Source organism: Mytilus trossulus, chromosome 11 (assembly GCF_036588685.1).
Source record: "Mytilus trossulus isolate FHL-02 chromosome 11, PNRI_Mtr1.1.1.hap1, whole genome shotgun sequence".
NCBI classification, from domain to species: domain Eukaryota; kingdom Metazoa; phylum Mollusca; class Bivalvia; order Mytilida; family Mytilidae; genus Mytilus; species Mytilus trossulus.
Window position 1 is genome coordinate 17,464,459 of NC_086383.1, and position 23,049 is coordinate 17,487,507.

General features: G+C 32.9%; 2 protein-coding genes across 2 annotated transcripts; both read right to left on the bottom strand.

The window, feature by feature from the left end:
• Positions 1-11,162: 11,162 nt before the first annotated feature.
• On the bottom strand, positions 11,163-13,268 carry LOC134689783 (uncharacterized). Its single transcript, XM_063549753.1, has one exon. The coding sequence runs from the start codon at positions 13,266-13,268 to the stop codon at positions 11,334-11,336; it is 1,935 nt and encodes a 644-aa protein (XP_063405823.1). The 3' UTR covers positions 11,163-11,333.
• A 7,633-nt stretch (positions 13,269-20,901) lies between these two features.
• LOC134689785 (E3 ubiquitin-protein ligase Midline-1-like) lies at positions 20,902-22,401 on the bottom strand. Its single transcript, XM_063549754.1, has one exon. The coding sequence runs from the start codon at positions 22,399-22,401 to the stop codon at positions 20,902-20,904; it is 1,500 nt and encodes a 499-aa protein (XP_063405824.1).
• Between the last annotated feature and the right edge of the window lie 648 nt (positions 22,402-23,049).

A 23,049-nucleotide genomic window follows, 5' to 3' on the forward strand; every position in this document is an offset into this window, starting at 1 on the left:
ATTACCTTTGACATTTAGTATGTTTTAAGACATTACCTTTGACATTTAGATTGTTTTTAGACATTACCTTTGACATTTAGATTGTTTTGAGACAGTACCTTTGACATTTAGATTGTTTTAAGACATTACCTCTGACATTTAGATTGTTTTTAGACATTACCTTTGACATTTAGATTGTTTTAAGACATTACATTTGACATTTAGATTGTTTTAAGACATTACCTTTGACATTTAGATTGTTTTAAGACATTACCTCTGACATTTAGATTGTTTTTAGACATTACCTTTGACATTTAGATTGTTTTAAGACATTACCTTTGACATTTAGGTTGTTTTAAGACATTACCTTTGACATTTAGATTGTTTAAAGACATTACCTCTGACATTTAGATTGTTTTAAGACATTACCTTTGACATTTAGATTGTTTTAAGACATTACATTTGACATTTAGATTGTTTTAAGACATTACCTTTGACATTTAGATTGTTTTAAGACATTACCTTTGACATTTAGATTGTTTTAAGACATTACCTTTGACATTTAGATTGTTTTTAGACATTACCTTTGACATTTAGATTGTTTTAAGACATTACCTTTGACATTTAGTATGTTTTTAGACATTACCTTTGACATTTAGTATGTTTTAAGACATTACATTTGACATTTAGATTGTTTTAAGACATTACCTTTGACATTTAGATTGTTTTAAGACATTAACTTTGACATTTAGATTGTTTTAAGACATTACCTTTGACATTTAAATTGTTTTAAGACATTACCTTTGACATTTAGATTGTTTTAAGACATTACCTTTGACATTTAGATTGTTTTAAGACATTACCTCTGACATTTAGTTTGTTTTTAGACATTACCTTTGACATTTAGATTGTTTTAAGACATTACCTTTGACATTTAGATTGTTTTTAGACATAACCTTTGACATTTAGATTGTTTTTAGACATTACCTTTGACATTTAGATTGTTTTAAGACATTACCTTTGACATTTAGTATGTTTTAAGACATTACCTTTGACATTTAGATTGTTTTTAGACATTACCTTTGACATTTAGATTGTTTTAAGACATTACCTTTGACATTTAGATTGTTTTAAGACATTACCTTTGACATTTAGATTATTCTAAGACATTACCTTTGACATTTAGATTGTTTTTATGACATTACCTTTGACATTTAGATTGTTTTAAGACATTACCTTTGTCATTTAGATTGTTTTAAGACATTAACTTTGACATTTAGATTGTTTTAAGACATTACCTTTGACATTTAGATTGTTTTAAGACATTACCTTTGACATTTAGATTGTTTTTAGGCATTACCTTTGACATTTAGATTGTTTTAAGACATTACCTTTGACATTTAGATTGTTTTAAGACATTACCTTTGACATTTAGATTGTTTTTAGACATTACCTTTGACATTTAGATTGTTTTAAGACATTACCTTTTTAGACATTACCTTTGACATTTAGATTGTTTTTAGACATTACCTTTGACATTTAGATTGTTTTAAGACATTACCTTTGACATTTAGATTGTTTTAAGACATTACCTTTGACATTTAGATTGTTTTAAGACATTACCTTTGACATTTAGATTGTTTTAAGACATTACCTTTGACATTTAGATTGTTTTAAGACATTACCTTTGACATTTAGATTGTTTTAAGACATTACCTCTGACATTTAGATTGTTTTAAGACATTACCTTTGACATTTAGATTGTTTTTAGACATTACCTTTGACATTTAGATTGTTTTAAGACATTACCTTTGACATTTAGATTGTTTTTAGACATTACCTTTGACATTTAGATTGTTTTAAGACATTACCTTTGACATTTAGATTATTCTAAGACATTACCTTTGACATTTAGATTGTTTTTATGACATTACCTTTGACATTTAGATTGTTTTAAGACATTACCTTTGTCATTTAGATTGTTTTAAGACATTACCTTTGACATTTAGATTGTTTTTAGACATTACCTTTGACATTTAGATTGTTTTAAGACATTACCTTTGACATTTAGATTGTTTTAAGACATTACCTTTGACATTTAGATTGTTTTAAGACATTACCTTTGACATTTAGATTGTTTTAAGACATTACCTTTGACATTTAGATTGTTTTTAGACATTACCTTTGACATTTAGATTGTTTTAAGACATTACCTTTGACATTTAGTATGTTTTTAGACATTACCTTTGACATTTAGTATGTTTTAAGACATTACCTTTGACATTTAGATTGTTTTAAGACATTAACTTTGACATTTAGATTGTTTTAAGACATTACCTTTGACATTTAGATTGTTTTAAGACATTACCTTTGACATTTAGATTGTTTTAAGACATTACCTTTGACATTTAGATTGTTTTTAGACATTACCTTTGACATTTAGATTGTTTTTAGACATTACCTTTGACATTTAGATTGTTTTAAGACATTACCTTTGACATTTAGATTGTTTTTAGACATAACCTTTGACATTTAGATTGTTTTAAGACATAACCTTTGACATTTAGATTGTTTTAAGACATTACCTTTGATATTTAGATTGTTTTAAGACATTACCTTTGTGCTACGTTATAATTGACAAAAGAGAGAGCAAATACCAAGGGAGCAAACCAAGGGAGCAATAACAAACTACAAGTCTAATAAAAATGAACAAAACATGACAAAAAGACGCAAAAAGACCCCAAAAAAACAATACACAAACATTACAGAGATTTCTTTTAAAAAATGAGATTGAAAAGCACGAAGGCAATATAGAACAACATAACAATTGTGTGACCAGGAAAGGTAAGCAGTTTATGCTCCTTATACATGTGACACTTGTCTTGTTGCTCAAGCAAGTTATTCTGCACTTTCATATTAGACGTCTTGATATCCGCATTTACAGCCGATTTCAATGAGTGTGTAGGCAAATGTAATATCTTTGGTTAGCTTGCTAGTCATTGTTATGTTGGGTTAACTACCCTCCTTTTAGAGTAGACTAGTCCGACAGATGACCAACTGTCTGTAGGACTAGGCTACTTCGAAAGGAGGGTGGTACATCCTTACATAACAATGACGTAACGGTGCAGCTAGCAAGCAAGTTAACCAAAGATATTAAATGAATCAAGCCTCTTTCAACTTTCCAAAGCAATGCATTGAACCTGTATTTCTTTGGTTGTCATTAATTGGGTCTTTCAAATTTTGTTTTCTTTGTTCTGTCGTAAATCGGCCAGTCAAAATGGTTTTTTTTAATTTTTGCTCATTTACTCACATGGCAAATTTTATAGCTCACTGTACGGTACTAGTTGAGCTCCGTGTTGAAGGTCGTACGGTTACCTACAGTTGCCTAAATCTGCTTCGTTTGGACTCTGTTGCAAAGTTGTCTCATTTGAAATCATGCCACTTCACTTTATGTAATATTAGATAGGAAATGATATTTAAAACCGTTTAAATACGAGGTACAAGTTTGCAAGTTCGACACTAAATAGGAAACCATTCCTTAATATTCACAAATCACCAATTACATGAAATAAATATGGAAATGAAATATCGATAAACACAAAAATATATCTAACAATAATATACGGTGCTTTAATTTTTGATTTAGGCAAATAATTATTATACGAACTTACAACTAGTATACACTGCAATTTTTAAAAACAAGTGTGGTGTGAACTAGGAAGTCGCCATGAATTAAAACTCAATATGTATGGTAACTTTCATATGAATTAACGCATCATAGATACCAGGACATTAACGGAAATGTTGTTTACCGAGCCCGAAAATATACGATCCGGCTTAACTTTTCGATCCTCTCGATTTTTGTCGAGCCTGCAACTTTTGTTGCAGAAAGCTCGACATAGGGATAGTGATCCGGCGGCGGCGGTGTTAGCTCACTTCTTAAAAGCTTTATATTTTAGAAGGTAGAAGACCTGGATGCTTCATACTTTGTACATAAATGCCTCATGTTACGAACTTTCCGTCAGTCACATGTCCAATGTCCTTGACCTCATTTTCATGGTTCAGTGACTACTTGAAAAAAAAGTTAAGATTTTTTGTAATGTTAAATTCTCTCTTATAAGTAATTGGATAACTATATTTGGTATGTGCATACCTTGCAAGGTCCTCATGTCTGTCAGACGGTTTTCACTTGACCTCGACCTCATTTCATGGATCAGTGAACAAGGTTAAGTTTTCGTGGTCAAGTCCATATCTCAGATACTATAAGCAATAGGTCTAGTATATTCGGTGTATGGAAGGACTGTAAGGTGTATATGTCCAAATTGCAGGTGTCATCTGACCTTGACCTCAATTTCATGGTTCAGTGGTTATAGTTAAGTTTTTTTGTGTTTTGGTCGTTTTTTCTTATACTATATGCAATAGGTCTACTATTATTGGTGTATGGAAGGATTGTAAGGTGTACATGTCTAGCTGACAGGTGTCATCTGACCTTGACCTCATTTTCATGGTTCAGTGGTCAAAGTTAAGTTTTTTTAGTTTTGGTCTATTTTTCTAATACTTTATGCATTAGGTCAACTATATTTGTTGTATGGAAATATTTTATGATCTATATGTCTGTAACGCAGGTTTTATTTGACCTTGACCTCATTTTCAGGGTCCATTGCTAAGTTTTAAGTGTTTGTGTTTTGGTCTGTTTTTCTTTATTTTTTAGCAATAAGTCAACTATAATTGTTGTATTGAAGAATTGTTAGCTGTTCATGTCTGCCTGGCATGGTTCATCTGACATTGACCTCATTTTCATGGTTCATTGATCGTTTCATTTTCTTTGTTTATGTTGAGTTTATTTGACAGTTGTAATAAAGCATCATGGATTAGTAAAGAAGGCGAGACATTTCAGTGTGTGCACTCTTGTATTATAAAAGATTACCACTTCAACACTATAATTTGATCTTTGTAAAATATAATACATATTGTTTTTATTCGTATTGATATTGAGGTTAATTTGATCAGTAAATTAAAATCAAACTAAATGTTATATTGATATTCATATCCAAATTCATGGCTTTACAATATGTCGATATCTGTATTTTGGCATTGCACAAGGTCATGTTTTTTCTCTGACTGCTAAAGGCGTTTTGACTCAATGTTCGTACAGTGACCTATAGTTGTTAATGCCTGTGTCATTTGGTCTCTTGTTGAGAGTTATCTCATTGTAAATCGTACCACATTTTCTTATCTTTATACTAACGTCGTGAAAGAGTGTGGGAGGCAACGCATTTGATCCATAGTCAGACTTCAGGACAGGTTGGCATCAAACTCCCCGGCAGTTTAAGTTCCGATCCGCATACGGGCCCGAATACTACTCTACACTAATGGAGTAAAGGAAAATAGTTCCGGAACGGAAACGATCACTGTCCGGAGTTTGAGGTTGGCATGTGGTCAGAAGTAATCAGTCGTATACTAAATAAGTCACATGATTTATACTGAATTTGCATCTTTAGCATGTGGGTACATCACCTGTATTTAAACAGAAGCAAACGACAATACAAGGACATTCAAACTCAAGTAGAAAATAAACTGGCAACGCTATGACTTTAAAAGAAAAGGAGAAAAAAAAATAAACAAAACACAACATAGAAAACTAAAGACTGAGAGACACGAACAACTATAGGCCACCGTAAGGCCTTCAACAATGTGTAAAATCCACATCGTATAGACTAATAAAATAATGCCCCGAAATAACAATTGTACAATTAACAAAATAACGAAAAACAAATATGATATAAAGTAACAAATGACTGAATTACGTGCTCCTGACAGACATATTTAAAATCTGAAAGGTTTGACTAGTGTGTTGATGCCAACAGCATGCCCCTTTCCTCCAAATAGTTTATTAGAAGTAAAAACATAAACTATATATGGTGTAGTATCATATAGGTGTTCTCATGGTTGCGTGCTTGCTTTGCACGCGGAAGGTCTTGTTAGTCTAGTTCTAATCATTGTCTATTAGATATAAGAAGATGTGGTATGAGTGCCAATGAGACTAATCTCCATACATGTCACAATTTGTAAAAGGAAACCATTATAGGTCAAAGTACGGCCTTCTACACGGGGCCTTGACTCACACCAAACAGCAAGCTATAAAGGGCTGTAAAATGACTTGTGTAAAACCATTCAAACGGGAAAACCAACGGTCTACTCTACAACCACTGAACACCAGGTTTATGACTTATAACAGGTGCAAACAAATGCAGTGGGCTTAAACGTTTTAAAAGGTACCAACCTTTACCCTTACCTGAAATAATAGTGGTACATCACAACATAGAAAGATATACTATAAAAGAAGTAAGTCCGGTAAGGGCCGATTTTAGCCTTAAATTTCAGATTCATCTAACGAAATATTTTGGACACTTTTTGAATACTTTAGTGTCTATTTTACTTGATTCAATTCGTTTATGTGAAATATTTTAAGTCATTAAGTCATTAAGTCATTAAAAACGCTCCGATTCAAGCTTGAATGTGAAAAATCTATCAAATATGCAAAAAATCGTCACTCAGTTTTCAAATTTAAAAAAAATGAAAGTGCATCCGTGTTCATCCTCAACCTTTATTTATGTTATACATACAACTACATGTATTATCATCAAATACAACTTACATTTCAATATAATGAATGAAGACGAATGCGGCCACTTTCATTTCACACGGAAACTGTCTACAATTTAACTAAATTGCTAAAATTGTGAAGATTTCAGTAATTTAGCATGACTTAATGATAGTAGTACCCGATAAATGTGCATTGTATTGTCTAAAACTTGCCATATTTGGGTAGCAGAAGCATTCTGCTTTCCAATAAATAGCTAAACGATTACATTTTCACAATTTGTAAAACTGCTTTTGGGGGGGGGGGGGGGGGGGGGGGGCAAAAAGGGATCTTACTGAAATCTAAATCAAAAATATTTTAATCTAAATCAAAAATATTTTAACACAAACAAATGAATGTACACTGAACGAATAAATTGGATCTATGACACAATGTAAATACAAAATCATTAAAATAAGAGGTGGAATGTTAGTCAATTGCAGAAAAAAACCAACCATAACCTTGAACCAAATGTCGCCAATATTTTTTGCATGTCCTCGTCCTATATATGCATTTAATTTGCAACTGCCGAACTGGACGTTATACAGTCGTCCAACGGGTGAACCGTCCATCCTATGTTTAAAGCATACATAAGATAATCCATTTTCTCCATGTAAAAGATAGAAAAAGAACCATTTGTTATACGTGCAACTTTAAAAGCTACTAGTATTTGAGCTCTGTCTTTAATTACAACAGTTCAAATCAAACGGAATAATCTTAAGTACTAGCATCTGTATAATTATTTTGAATTTCTACAGCCTTTTTTCTATTTAATATTAAAGAAGTTCGCTTCTCAGTTTCAAAATAGTTAACTTTTCAAAACACTAGTTTATATTGATAGGGGATAAACAATGGAATCAAAAGAGCCAACATGTGGACATGACGTAAAACAGCGAATCAAAAAATTCAACTTTATTTATAACTAATATAGGACAATTCTGTTGATAAAAAAAAATCCCCATTCCATGTTCTTTTCTTTCCAAATAGTTCCAGGTCGACGGGATTTGAAAGCAGAGAAAACTGTATCTTATAATCGACATGACTTTATCAAATACTAAAATAAGGCTTACGTATATAGCTTTATACTTTAATTCAGTCACGGACCCGCGACATCACGGGTGTGTTCTAGTAAGAACTAAAATAAAAATCAAAAAGCAGGTAAAATCTAAGGCAACAACCCCTTCTGTCCAATTAATTTTGGAGTCGTCTGATTTTTCTCTCTTGGTTAAATCCGTTTCATTTTTGGCGTTGAAGTGTTCATCACTATTTTGATCAATTTTGCAATGTTTCACTATATTGTCAACTTTCCTATTTGAACATGCGCAATTCATACGTTTCTTAAGGATGTACTTAGGTCATTAGGTGAGGTTTTTGAATTCGTATCATATGTTCGGACTCCATATAATGCAAGGTAAATGTTTTGCTCCATAACACCCATTTATTTTTTCATATAAGTCTTAATAACTCATGAAAGGTCATTTTCCAAAATTTTAGAAGATTCTTATTTTTTTCTTTTGTTTTGAGACCCAAATAATACCAATGCAAATATAAGTTAAAAGTCCGAGTCAGCCTTTTCCCGCCATATCTTAAATCTCAAATATCTGGAAAAGGAGATCAATGACCTATCAATATTTTGAGCTTATTTTTATCCTTAACGAATGCTCTACCAGCTTATAGTATCAATTTATATTTCTCAATTTCTTAATTTTTAGCTAACCTCACCTAAGTACATCCTTAATCAATGCAATCTTCTTTACCAGTGAATACACAGCCAGGGCTATCATCTGACCGACCTACTAAACGAGATAGCCATGCGGACAACAACACACTAAATGTAACTATATACTGAGTTGTATTATTATAAAGATAGATAATACGGGAATAGTATCTGAACTTTGCGGAAGTGACGAGCTTATGATGGTCAAAAACACTGCAAACGAGTCGACAACCAAACGGTTACGGTGTACCGCATTCGCTCTACAATATCAGGTGGTATTAGGAAGGTGAATGTTCAAAATTAAAAGCAACACTATCGGAAGTATGATATTGATTATGAAAAAAAAGTGGTTTCCGTTTATAAACCAGAGTAACTCGAATTTGAGACACGCCTTCATCTGAAAACTAGACGATCGAAGATGAAACAAGTTCCCATTGGCCATTACTGTCGGTAGCATCTTCTGTGTTGACTCCATCAGTGCCTACCTCCAAGTAGACTTCACTTTCACCGAATGCCCAAGCAAACATATGGTTGTTTCTCAAAACGGAAGTACGTTGAATCAAACTAACATCTAGAGTTAAATACATGAAACGGTTTCCACAAAACAAGTCCGTCATGTTCAACTTAAATAAATTTCGAAATGAGATTCAAAATCTTTAAAACCATTTTCTCGGTAAGTATAAACAAAATGTGCACATTTCTGTCTTCAAATACATTTGAAAATTAGTTTTCCGAGTCAGCATGCAGACACACGGAAGTAAGTCACCGATCCATTTAAAAAACAAGAATTCACCAGCATGATCATGATGATGTGAAAAGTTGAATAACAAAAATACCGAACTCTGAGGAAAATTTAAATGTCAAAATAAAAAGCTTAAACACAAAAATAAAAAGATCATTATGATCGCAGTGCAGTATTCTGAAATTAGCTCTATCTGTCAGAATGATATGATCATCGATGAAAATTCCGCTTATAAATCTTTCACCGCCTTTGTTTACATCGTCATCAGTGGTTGAAAGAACATTGACACAACCTGAATGGAAATTAACTTTTTTAACCCAGTTCCTAATTGTAGTGATCTTTCTGTGACCTTCAAACTATACCGATACAGTTTAATTTTAGGTTATCACTATGGGGCCACTAAAAAAATGTATTCATCTATAAACACAACTAGTATTGTTAAAAAAAAGCAATAATGAACTATCTCTATATTACACAACCCTTCACAGGATTTTCGACTTTTAGTTTACGTTTAGTTGAATGATATAGGCAAATCATCTTTCTTAATCAGGAACCTCATCAGTTCATATGTAAATTGGGTTAGTACTCTAAGGAATTTTGTAATTTCAGACCTTTAGATTTATTCTAAAATAAAGACATTTGATTGTCGCTGCCCTCAACATTACGGAAGCGATGATAAATTGAACAGTGTTTAAATTTATTAGACATAAAATTGCATGGTTTGTGCACTTGATAAAGGAGCTGTTCATACAAAGAAGTTCTCAAAAAGGAGCAAAAGGTTAGCAACTCCATGCAACGTCAAGACGCCCAATAGCATTTGTTCAGAAATTGCATTGAAGCATACCCCTAGGATATAAAGCTACAATTAGCAAACAATACTGGGCTTGAAATTTAACAGATATTTTCATTATTCGTCCGACAATCTCAAAACGGTATGCAAAAATATACGAATTAATACGAAAATGTAGACAACGAAACCACATTGGCTATATGTTTGATTACATAACAATGCTCTTGATCTTCGTACTTTATTTGGCTTTTATTACTTTTTTTCTTTCAAACGTCACTAATGAGTCAAACACGCAAAGCAATGAATGTGGTTTTTAAATTTGATAGATGCTTTTTGTGCTTTTTTGTTTAATATTTGTTTGTTTTGAGAATGTGACACATTGATGACTGCTGCACCTATATTTTGACTAATTTACCTGTTGTGTCTGTTTTGTTCACGTATCGTTGTAAATATAATGAAGTTTGATATGACTGTAACAAAGAGTGAGAGGTTTGGCGCTTTTAAGCCATGTTCAATCCACTATTTTCTACATAAGAAAATGCCTGTACCAAGTCAGGAATATGACAGTTGTTATCCATTCGTTTGATGTGTTTGTGCTTTTGAATTTGACATTTGATTTGGAATTATAATAGAAATTGACTATGAGGGTTCGTTGAAAACAAAACTTTATGACAATTGTGACCTTCTAATTTTTAAAATAAAAGATAAAAATGGTGAAGTTTAATCATCACTTCGTTAATATTACGGACGCAATCACGAGTTGATTGACCGTTATGGAACATTGTTATACAGTTGATATCGGATATGTTTCTAATGTCAATCCATTCCCTTTTCACGCATGGGACCTTCCGAATTATACTATTTACCGGCTTTGTATCAACATGAGCAACACAACGAGTGCCACATGTGGAGCAGGATCTGCATCGACCCTTTCCGAAGCACTTGAAATCACCTCTAGTTTTTGTGGGAGTGCGTGTTGATTTGTTCCCCTATTTGTGACATTTTGTTCACGCATCATTGTCAATATTATAGAACTTGATGCGACTGTTGTACAAGCTATAAAACCAGGTTCAATCCACCATTTTCTACCTTTGAACATGCCTGTACAAAGTCAAGAAGATGAAAGTTATTGTCCATACGTTTGATGTGTTTTATCATTTGATTTTTGCCATTTGATTAGGGACTTAATGTTTTTGAATTTTCCTCGGAGTTCAGTATTTTTTTTATTTTACCTTTTTTTGTAGACTAAACGCGCGTCTGGCGCAAATCAAAAAATCAATAATTGTATCTTTTTATGATTATATTTATGTCAAATGTCTGACAACTTCTTGAACTAAACCGACAGTTGCAACAAGAAAATTTAGAAAGGATTTAAAATTCAAAACACTATCTGTTTTACTGTCATATCCACTTAAACTACAATGTACGTCTATACTATGTTATTTTTTGTGTATTGGGTATTTTAGTCAATTTCACAAACGAGAACTTTTCCAGTCTGATAAAATGTCAATAAAAATCTATTACTATTTTGTTGAAATCGAATTACCCAGGGATTATCCGTAATTGTTGGGTCTATTTTCGAAATAGGAATAATTCTAACTAGTTGTCCAGTTGGAGTCAGCTGGTGTATGTTTTTAGTATCAAACCCAGTTGTGTAAATGTTCTCATCATAATCAATGTCCTGGCTGAACGCATACGATAATTGATTGCTCTCATAATCAAATCCTTCACCCTTTGCCGATTTGAAACAAATAGATTTGTTTCCACTAAAATATAAGTATTCGTCTGTCTTGTAACTTGTAACAAATCGTGTGTCAAAACCTGTGTTACAAGCTTTTATTTTCACACCAGTTTCAGAATTCAACCACGTTATGGTTGAATTATAAGCCGTTATAAACACTCCATCTATATAACTTAGTCCCCAAACAGAAGCATCGATGATCATTGTACGGATTAAAGTAAATGGTTGTATGTCCATTAAATATATTTGTCGTGAATCCGAAGCAACGGCTATTTTCCTATCACCCATTCTTGCAACGTCGGTTGGTTGGCTTGGCATTTTAAATTCCTCTTTCGTTAATCCATTATGATCGCAGCACAGTATTCTGGAGTTCGCTTTGTCTGTCAGAATGATATTATCATCGATGAAAACTCCGCTTAACACTCTTTGACAACCTTTGTTAACATCAACGTCAATGGTTGCTAGAACTGTAACACATCCTGAATGGAAATTAACTTTCTTTAACCCAGTTCCTAGTTGTACTGATCTTTCTGTGACCTTCAAACTACCAAGACAGTTTAGGGTGATGACTTCTTGTTTGAATGATACCGACACGTCCTTTATTTCACGTTCTACCTTTGATATATCTTTCTCAATCTGAGGTATTCTACTTGAAATCTCTTCCATTTTTACCAGGACTTGGAGGTCCGAACCTTGCAGAGTGCATGCTTCAAAGATATTTTTCCAGTTATCAACATTACTTTTTAAACTCGACAACTCAGTAGCTGCGTCGCACATTTTTAGAGATATCTTTTTCTTCGTAGCATGTGTTTCGTTCTGTAACTGAAGTTCAAGTTCGTTTAAACGTCTGATAAGTTCATCCTTTTGGGATTGGATATCAGCCAGGACAACTTCAATACCTTCTTCAAAAGTTGTCATGCTGTCTTTATGTATTATAATACCTTTTCCTAATTTGTCACTGGTTTCTATCAATTTCACCATGAGTTCTCGTGCTTTCATTGATTGCTTTATACCAGAAGTTGCTTTGTCTACGGTGACAACCTCTTCACATTTTCTATGATGAACCGTGGCACAAACTGTACAACATGGTTTCAAGTGATCCTTGCAAAATATTTCAATATTCTTGTCCGGATGTTCTTCACAATTAACGAACCCAAAATTTTCGGATGAAGTAGTATATTCGTCTATATTTTTAAATTGTATTGTTTTGTGATTTCTTAATACTTTATACAACTTATGATTAGCTTCGCATGGTTCGCAATATGATTCTTCGCATACAGTGCAGAATGATACTGCCTTCTGTGAAACGTTTTTCTGTTCGCACGTATCACAAAGCTTTTCAAATTTCTGTATTGCTTTTCTGTCAATCATTGAAAGTATAAAATGATTACCTGGTAACTGTTTAGCCCATGTTTCTGGTGTGCCTCGACTTTTATCGAACGGCGCTAGGTTTCGACAGACCGGACATTTAAATCCAATGGCTTTTTCTTCTTTAACAATTGACAGAATGTAAGTATTAATACACAACTCACAAAATGTGTGTAGACATGGTAAATACTTTGGATTTCGGAAAGTCTCTAGACATATTGAGCAAGTCAATAAATCATCATAATCGTTTTGCACATTGGCTTTCTGTGCTTCTTGTAATGACGCCATTTTCTTTGTATATCTCTTAACATTTAACTTCCTGGTTTAAAGTTCATTGTTGTTTACTCATGTTACTGTTAGTCACATGATATTTAGATCTAAAAATACTGTGGAATACATATAAAGTTTATCATTTAATACAACAGCATGTAGTTCCACGAAACTAATTTTATATTTATTTGTCTCTTATCTTATTCAAATAAAATGGAATTGAAAAAAAACCACCAAACACTAGCAAAACACAATGAAAAATAGAAATCGAAAATATAAGTTCAATTTAACATTGTTATTATGGTTATCTTTTCATATATATTTTGTCGTGTATAAGTTGCAATTTTGTATAGATTATAACGTGTACAAAAATATTGTACATGTTATAATTTGTACAATGCTAAAATACAAGTTATAACATGCACAAAAGTACCTGATACATGCTATAACATGTACCAAATAATGCTTAAAAATGGTTCAACCTGTAAAAAATTTGAAAATAATAATACAGCAGAATACACATTGACAATTGAAATTTATCAAAGAAAAAAGAACAATTATCAAAAGCAAAAGTAAGAACTTATTTACAGCATTCATAAAATACAACATTTTTGTAAATTTAGAACCATGATTTTATTTACTTGTTACTACATGACAGAGGCATGTGACACCATGAGTTACACACAACTTTCATTCTTCTACATTGAAACCTACCAGACTTACAATTGCCTTTCTTACACTGATAATGCACAAAATCTTGCCCTCCACTCAATGCAAACAATGTCAATGTACGCACTATCTCTCACATCACTCATTAGGACTTCAGACATATTTTTAGTTGCGTTTGCACAAAATTTAAGTTGTTTTTAACTCAAGTTTTCCTTTATTTGTCCAACTTTAGTTCCAATTTTATAGCCAACAAGTTTATTCACATTCCTCACAACGCCTTAAACTTTTCTCTCATCGGAAGGGCCCCTATCAAGGGACGGAATAGGAATGATAACGATAGAGAACAGTTAATCTAGTTTTTGAGTTTTTATGTCAAGGCATCAGTTTGTACCTGCTGATCAGAATGGACCCGCTTGGTATCCATGATGAATTAATTTTCGTGCACGCTTGATGTCAATATTTGACACTTCAGACAAACCATCACTAGTATAGACAGCAGGAATATCACCACCAGAAATCGTACCTTTATACGAGAAGGTTTACCAGCAAATGTCTTGCTGAAACTTGCGTCATCAGCTATGTTTGAATCACTTCATTCAATTAAATATTCCTTTGTATCTGTTTCTAACTCAATGGTTTGTTCATTGTTATGACCTTCAATTCATCAGTTTCAGAGTGTTTGTCAGTGATAATGTCTGTCTCTCAAGCAAACAACAAACAATAGTGTAATAATAAAAGATGTAAAAAAATACTCAAGTTTCCTAAATTCTAGGGAGGTTTGACAAATTAATGTTGTCTAAAAATGTAAACCTTGACCATGTGAATGTTTAATTATGTTTTGTTCATCCATCAATAAAATTTAGAAAAATGTCATTAGAATAGTTTAATCTGCTGCTGATACTACCGGTATCTTGTTTCTCATAAACACCTTCCTTTCAATTTCAGAAAGTTTCTTAACCGCAGTGCAAATGTTAGAACATAGTTGTATTTAACAAACGATTTCTTCTCTTTTGGTACCTTTTATTTTATCTTTATTTACTAACCCTAAAACTTGTGTTTTTTCCTTGGAAAAAGGTAAACTCATAAAATTACTGAACCTTACAGAAAAACTCAAAACAGAAAGTCCTTAATCAAATGGCAAAATCAAAAGACCAAACAAATGGATAACAACTTTCATATTCCTGAATTGGAACAGGCATGTACGTAATGGTAGTCCCAAAAGCTATTATGTTTGTCATTAGCCAGTTCATACATAACTTTTTTTTTTGTGTCGCATTCAGATAAAATTTATTTGTAAGTGACAGGTCTTTGTGTGTATTGCTTCAAAGTCAGATCCTGGGAAGTTAATACAAAGTTGCTTCACAATTTTCCGTTTGACATGTACTCTATGATTGATTGTTGGTGTTAACCACAACTTTCAGCACTATGGGCTATCTAATGCTAATCCTTTTATATAAATGGAGAAGTTTTGGAGTTCCTAGAGAGAATCCCTATCCTTTGACGGGAAATCTGACAACCCATAAGTCAAATAATATAAAAAAGATGTGGTATGATTGCCAACGAGACAACTCACCACAAGAGACCAAGGAAATGAGGATGTACAAATAAGATTGGAGTCAAACACAACTACAAGAGGCCCATAACAACTTATGCGTTTCCTAGAACCCTTCACCATGCTATATGTACATTTGTGTAAAATATTATATAAATTGCAAATTGACCAATATGTCAAATGGAGTGAAAAGAGAAATCACCATTATATCAGACCATAATGTTTGTAAGAAAAGTTAATTGCAAGAGTCTGTTTGTGCTCAGATTTGTGGAATCATGTCACATGAGTATAGAAATGATAAAAAAAGACACAAAATTTTATTTCTTATAGCCTCAATATGCATTTTTAATGTAAATAAAAACTAAATATGTGGCATGGCCTAAATTGACCCTACATTTTTTCAAGTCTTACACGGCCTAAGACCCTTTTAAACTAATATGATATGTTATTTGTAACTTTTCTTTTATTTAAAGTACTTTCAATACATATGTAAGGATTATTTATAACCAAAAAGCTTCAGAAATTTAAAATTGCAATATTTTAAGTTTTAAAGCCGCAAATGTTGATAGTTGAAATTTTTCATCTTTAACGTCAAAATTTTACACGCAAGATGAGTATAGAACTTAACTTATTGTCTATAATATACATCTTATTGTCCTGAAACTTTGTAAGCAGAGTTATAATATATTAAGCTTTGGTCATCCCAAGTTTTTTTTTAAAGATTTGTCAACTCTTTCTATCCTATTAGGTCCGAGATCACATTTATAGTCCCTAGTGTTGACAGTGGGTTACTTGTCATTAATTTTTATACCCTTCCAAATTTATTTCGCCATGTTAAATGCCTCAAATTGCAAGTAGAGGGTGAAATTACACTGTAAAAAATGTGGGTCCAGAATTTTAAAGGAAAGTAGTGATTTGGTCCAGGTGAAAAGGTTGAAAAATAGCACTTCGGAAGCTGTCAAAAGATTTCAAGACGCTCTAAAGATAAAATTGTCCATATTTTGAGTTAGCGCCAAAGAAGTTTTCTATAATTTTGATATAATTTGTCCAAAAAATAGTACAACACACTGTAAAAGTTTCTTTGAGAAAGCGCAGGTGGGATTTTTTTAATTTTCATTTATGTTCTAAAAGAAATGCACTACGAAATAATTGTGGTCTCGGACCAACTAGTCAAAACATTTACTAAATGAATCATCGGTACAAGGAAATAATTTGTAAATATAACTCAACATGCAGATATCTTATACGTTCAGGTATTTCACATCCAATCTTTTATGATCATATTCTTTACAAAGCACAAAAATGTCAGTATTCACCTCAAAAGCTAACAAGACCTTTTAACGGCAGACTTATTAAGAAGGGATATGGTTACGCTACTGTTGTCAGGTCATTAAAGATTGCATATTTTGGCTTTAATTTTGATTTACTTATAGGGTCTTTGCATCGGATTTAAACACATTTATTCTAAAACCAGTTGTTGGCATGACATGGTTTATGTTCTTCTCAAATGGTTCATCATGTTCATGATGGTATAATACTCAACTTCTAACATATTCATATGATGAAGATATAATCTTTCAATCAGTTTAATTGAGGTCTGGAGCTGGTATGTCAGGTCTGTAAATTTTAAGTATTTTTGTTTATTTTCTTTTGTTTGATATTCTGACATCGGACTCGGACATCTTAAACTGAGTTTTACTGTGCGTATTGTTGTGCGTTTGTTTTCTACATTGGCTAAAGGTATAGGGGTAGGGTTGAGATCTAAAAAAACATGTTTAACCCCGCCGCAATTATGCGCCTGTCCCAAATCAGGAGCCCCTGGCCTTTGTTAGTCTGGTATGCTTTTTAATTTTAGTTTCTTCTGTATAACATGTATAATTTACAGTTTAGTATGACGTCCATTATCACTGAACTAGAATGCATATGTGTTTAGGGGCCAGCTGAAGGACGCATACGGGTGCGGGAGTTTCTCGCTATATTGAAAACCCATTGTTGGCCTTCGGCTGTTGTCTGCTCTATGGTCGGGTAGTTGTCGCTTTGACTCATTCCCAATTTCCCTTCTCAATTTTATTTATTATTTAATAGCAACAAATTTAATCATAATATTATCAAACATCACATAAAAATTGTGTATTTACAATAAGTAGTTTTTAAGTAAATAGGTTGGTCAAGCGGTTGAAATAAGTTAGTTAAGTCGTTAAAACAAGAAAGCTGTGTTGTTAGTTTATAAGTCGTTATGACAAGTAAGCTTACCTGTTATAATGACTTTAAAATAAAACTTCAATTAAATTAATTTTTTTTTTTTATCCCAGAATTAAATTCTTTAGGTTCAAATAAGCTAAAATCCACATTTTACCACACTGTTCTATTTTGAGACATGGTGGATACCTTTTTGAAAACTACATACCCTAAGGATAACTGTGGCCATATTTGCATTAAATTTGCCATTAGTTTCAGATTTATTTTCTGAAAGTTATCGAGGACGACGGATGCCAAGTGATGAAAAAAGCTCACTTAATCCTCTGGTCCAGATGAGCTAAAAAGGCAAAACGGACAAAAAGCAACGGACAAAAAGCAAAAGTGTCGGACAAAAAGAAAAATTATCGGACGAAAAGCAAAAGCGAACAAAAAGCAAATTGCGGACAAAAAGCACCCTATCACAATATAATACTCATAAGTGACACTCAGATCAAAAATAGTTATCAGGCCAAACAAGGTTAAAGTTGAAGAGCATTGAGAACGAAAAAATCCAAAATGATGTGCCAAATAAGGCTAAGTAATCTATGAATTGGATAAAAAAAACTTACTATTTCGAATAATTCATACTTTTATAAACAGTTAATTTATGAAAAAAAGTACATGTCAACACCGAGTGCTGACTACTCATGTTTCAAATAATTAAATGTCTAACAGAACGTAGTCAACACTCAATGGCTTTAGTGTAAAAACGTCATAAACAGTTAGAGAAAAACATTACCATGTACAGTGCCAATAATTTAGGTATCAAAAGATTGTAGAACTGTGAAACCTTCACTAATGGGATCGACTGCTTGAAAATAAGTTCAAATGAAAAATTATAAATTCCTCATGGGTATATATACACCTCGCCAAAAGTTAAGCAACACCTAAATATTTTTGCTTCTAATTTTTGTTTTACAATTAAATTTGATACTGCTTTTTTTACAAATATTTTGTTAATCTATTGTTAATTGACTGGTAAAAATTCAGGTCTGAATTTAATTCCTAGGTACATTTAAAAACGGGTTTTTAAAAGCTACATACACGTTTTTCTTTCCAAGTTTAGTGCAATGAAATATAACTGTTAACCGCAGACTAAATTGTGCCAATTTACGTGCCTGTAGATCATGCCGTCAAAAGACCATTGCTGACTCGTATGCATCGTCAAGCGCGACATCAGCGGTCACGTAAACACCGCAATTGGACTTTGAGACAATGGCGTCAAGTCCATTGGTCTCATGAGTGCAGATTCCTCCTGCATCCTATTGCTGGGCACATGCGCGTATGGCGTCCTCGGGATACAGCATACAAGACACATTGCATCCTTGTAATTGCAGCGTTTGGTTGTGGGGGTTTGACAGTTTGGGGATGCTTTGAATTCGACTGAAAAATTGACCTTGGTGGTCTGAATGGGACTATAACGGGTTAAAAATATCGCGATAAAATCATCCGAGATATCGTTGTGCCACATTTTGACAATAACCATCTTGCAACTAGACCGATACTCATGGACGGGAATGCTAGACCACACAGAGAACGCATTGTATCCTATAATTTGCGATAGGAGGCAATTTGCACAATTCCTTGGACACCCATACCACCGGATATGGTTTCAGTTTAGCATGTTTGAGATGATATTGCTCGAAAAGTCAACAACAGGGTTCAAGCTAGTAAGAATGTACAGGAATTATGAGCAGCCTTGATTGATGAATGGGAAATAATTTCTGTTAGAACATTACTACACGTAGTTCAAAGCACGAGACGACGCGTTGTTGCATTTTTCTGGAAACGTGGAGGATACAATCGCTACTGACCTAAATTGTACTTTCATTTATTCACAAATTGTCACTCTCGAGTTTTGAAAATAATAGTGTGATTGGTGCCAAGCAAACTTAATAAAAACTTCAGTTAAAGTTGAAACTGTATCTTGTATTTTATTTTGCCATATTACAACTATTTGCCCAAAATGAAACAGTCAAAAGTTCAGTCATGAAAACAGTCCAAACTTTCACTTTTCAATTAACATTCTATATGTTTTATAAAAACACAAATTCAGGTCATTCAGTAAAAAACGATTCTGGAAAATTATCAGGTGTTGCTTAACTGTTTGCGAGGTGTATATTATAAACAAAAACACAATAGCGAAAAGCAATATCACAGTCGTAGCAACACTTCACTTTATCTTGATTGTGAAATGACTGATTGCGATATCACAATTTGTTTAGCCTTTTTCACAGGTTTCATGATCAACAGGGAACAGGATATGCATGCTTACTTTGCAGGAGCAACTTAGTTCACCAACAAGTCTTGATGGTGCTCGTGTTGTAAAGATCTTAGTTAAATGTTATGCAATGTTTATAAACCGTTGTTAGTCTCTACGTCGTTTTTCTTTATGATCGTTGTATTGTCGTATTGTTACTCCAGATTTTTCTTAGTCTCTTTTGTTATGTTCTGTGATATTTTTAATCAAGGTCTGAAAGTAAGCGAAAATGTAAAAATTACGTTATTGTCTTCAAATTCATTTAAAAATTAGTTCCGGTTTCAGCCTGAAAACGAACAGAAGTAAGATATTGTGTTCAAATTTTGATCAACTGTACAAATGATACACCAGTAAGATGTGAAAAACAACGTGATTTTATGATGTTAATAATATTTTTTTTTAATCTATATGATTATGATGTGAATACTATTCATTGTTCTACAGCACAGTATCTTACTCCTTACTGTGCTCAGTAGAGTATATCATGTATAATTTATTTTAGGCAATTTCACAAATGAGAACTTTTCCAGTATCATAAAATGTCAACAAAAATTTATTACTGTTTGGTTGAAATCGAAGTACCCATGGTCTATTTGATATAGTCGGATCAATTTGAGATATAGGAATGATTCTTATAAGTTGACCCGTGGATGTCAGCTGATGAATATTTTTATGTGAATAACCAGCGACGTAAATGTTCCTTTCATAGTCCATGTCCTGACTGTAAGATACACTTAATTGGCTATTGGTATATTCAAATCCTTTGCTTTTTGACGATTTGAAGCAAGCAGAATTTTGGGCATGCATATAAATGTATTCGTCTTTCTCGTAACAAGTGACAAATCGTGTGTCTATCACCGATTTAAAGGCTTTCTTTTTTTGACAAGTTTCACAATTCAACCACGTGATCGATCTAGAGTTACGATCAGCCGTTAAAACTCCCCATTTAGATAACATAGTCCATAAACAGGAACATCGACACTTAGTGTACGGATTAAAGTAAATGGTTTTATTTCCAGTAAATTAATTTGTCGTGAATCCGAAGCTACTGCTATTTTCCTATCACTCATACTTGCAACGTCGGTTGGTGATGACGCAATCTTTAATTCCTCTTTCATTACTCCATTAAGATCGCAGCACAGTATATTCACCCAGTCTGTCAGAATGATATTATCATCGATAAAAACTCCGCTTAACACTCTTAAACCACCTCTGTTTACATCAACGTCAATGGTTGCTAGAACTTTAACACATCCTGAATGAAAATTAACTTTCTTTAACCCAGTTCCTAGTTGTACTGATCTTTCTGTGACCTTCAAACTACCAAGACAGTTTAGGGTGATGACTTCTTGTTTGAATGATACCGACACGTCCCTTATTTCACGTTCTACCTTTGATATATCTTTCTCAATCTGAGGTATTCTTCTTGAAATTTCTTCCATTTTTATCAGGATTTGGAGGTCTGAACCTTGCAGAGTGCATGCTTTAAAGATATTTTTCCAGTTATCAACAGTACTTTTGAGGCTTGACATCATCGTAGCTTCATCGCACATTTTCATATTTTTTTTCTTCTTCGTAGCATGAGTTTCGTTCTGTAACTGAAGTTCAAGTTCATTTAAACGTCTGATAAATTTATCCTTTTGGGATTTGATATCAGTTAGGGCAACTTCAATACCTTCATCAAAAGTTGTCATGCTGTCTTTATGTATCATAATACCTTTCCCTAATTTGTCACTGGTTTCTACTAATTTTGTCATGAGTTCTCGTGCTTTCGTTGATTGCTTTATACCAGAAGTTGCTTTGTCTACGGTGACAACCTCTTCACATTTGCTATGATGGACCGTGGCACAAACTGTACAACATGGTTTCGAGTGATCCTTGCAAAATATTTCAATATTCTTGTCCGGATGTTCTTCACAATTCACAAGACAGAAATTTGAAGATGATGCCGTGAATTCGTCAATCTTTTGAATTGGAATTATTTTGTGTTTTCTTGATATTTTATATAACTTATGATTAGCTTCGCATGGTTCGCAATATGATTCTTCGCATACAGTGCAGAACGAGACTGCCTTCTGTGAAACGTGTTTTTGTTCGCATGTATCGCAAAGCTTTTCCGATTTCTGTTTCGCGCTTCTATCAATCATTGAAACTATAAAATGATTACCTGGTAATTGTTTAGCCCATGTTTCTGGCCTACCTTGACTTTCAGTGATAGGAACTAGATTTCGACAGACTGGACATTTGAATCCAACGGAATTTTCTTCTTTAACAATTGAAAGAATATAAGTATTAACACATAACTCACAAAATGTATGCAGACATGGTAAATACTTCGGATTTCTGAAAGTCTCAAGACATAATGAGCAAGTCAATAAATCATCATAATCTTTTTGCACATTGACTTTCTGTGAATCTTGTAATGACGCCATTTTCTTTGTATATCTCTTAACTACCTGGTTTAAAGTTCATTGTTGTTTACTGTTAGTCACATGATACTTAAATCTAAAAATACTGTGGAATACATATAACACATGTATAAAGTTTATCATTACAACATCATGTAATTCCACGAAACTAATTTTATATTTATTTGTCTCTTATCTTATTCAAATAAAATGGAAAAAAAATAAAATTGCCTTGCCAGACGTCATGATAATTATTTGGACTAGATTATGGTTATCTTTTCATATAATTTAAATCATACGTGTATAGCCATGATAACTGCAATCTAAGAAAATGTAGTTACATAATAATTATGTACTTAGTATAACACTGTATAACTTTATGTCAATTTTTAGAAAACGATCCCAAATAAACGCTTTCGTTTCAGTAACAACAGGATCATGAGCATCGTGAATAGCAAGTTAAAAAAATCGAATGAAGCTATCTAAGATGTCAACACTCAGTTTGATATGGGTTATCATGGTAATTGAGTAACACAATTTTTTTCAACCGCGACACAAAACATGCACAAATAGTATTACAATCAGAACTTTAACAGAAGATGTTCGAATCCGAAATTCATGGAATTTTATGCGACTGTTATACAAGTGAGAGGTTTAGCTAGCTATAACATG

Bases quoted from the DNA above. Each gene is read 5' to 3' on its own strand.
- LOC134689783 (XM_063549753.1), bottom strand. From the start codon at position 13,268: ATGGCGTCATTACAAGAAGCACAGAAAGCCAATGTGCAAAACGATTAT.
- LOC134689785 (XM_063549754.1), bottom strand. From the start codon at position 22,401: ATGGCGTCATTACAAGATTCACAGAAAGTCAATGTGCAAAAAGATTAT.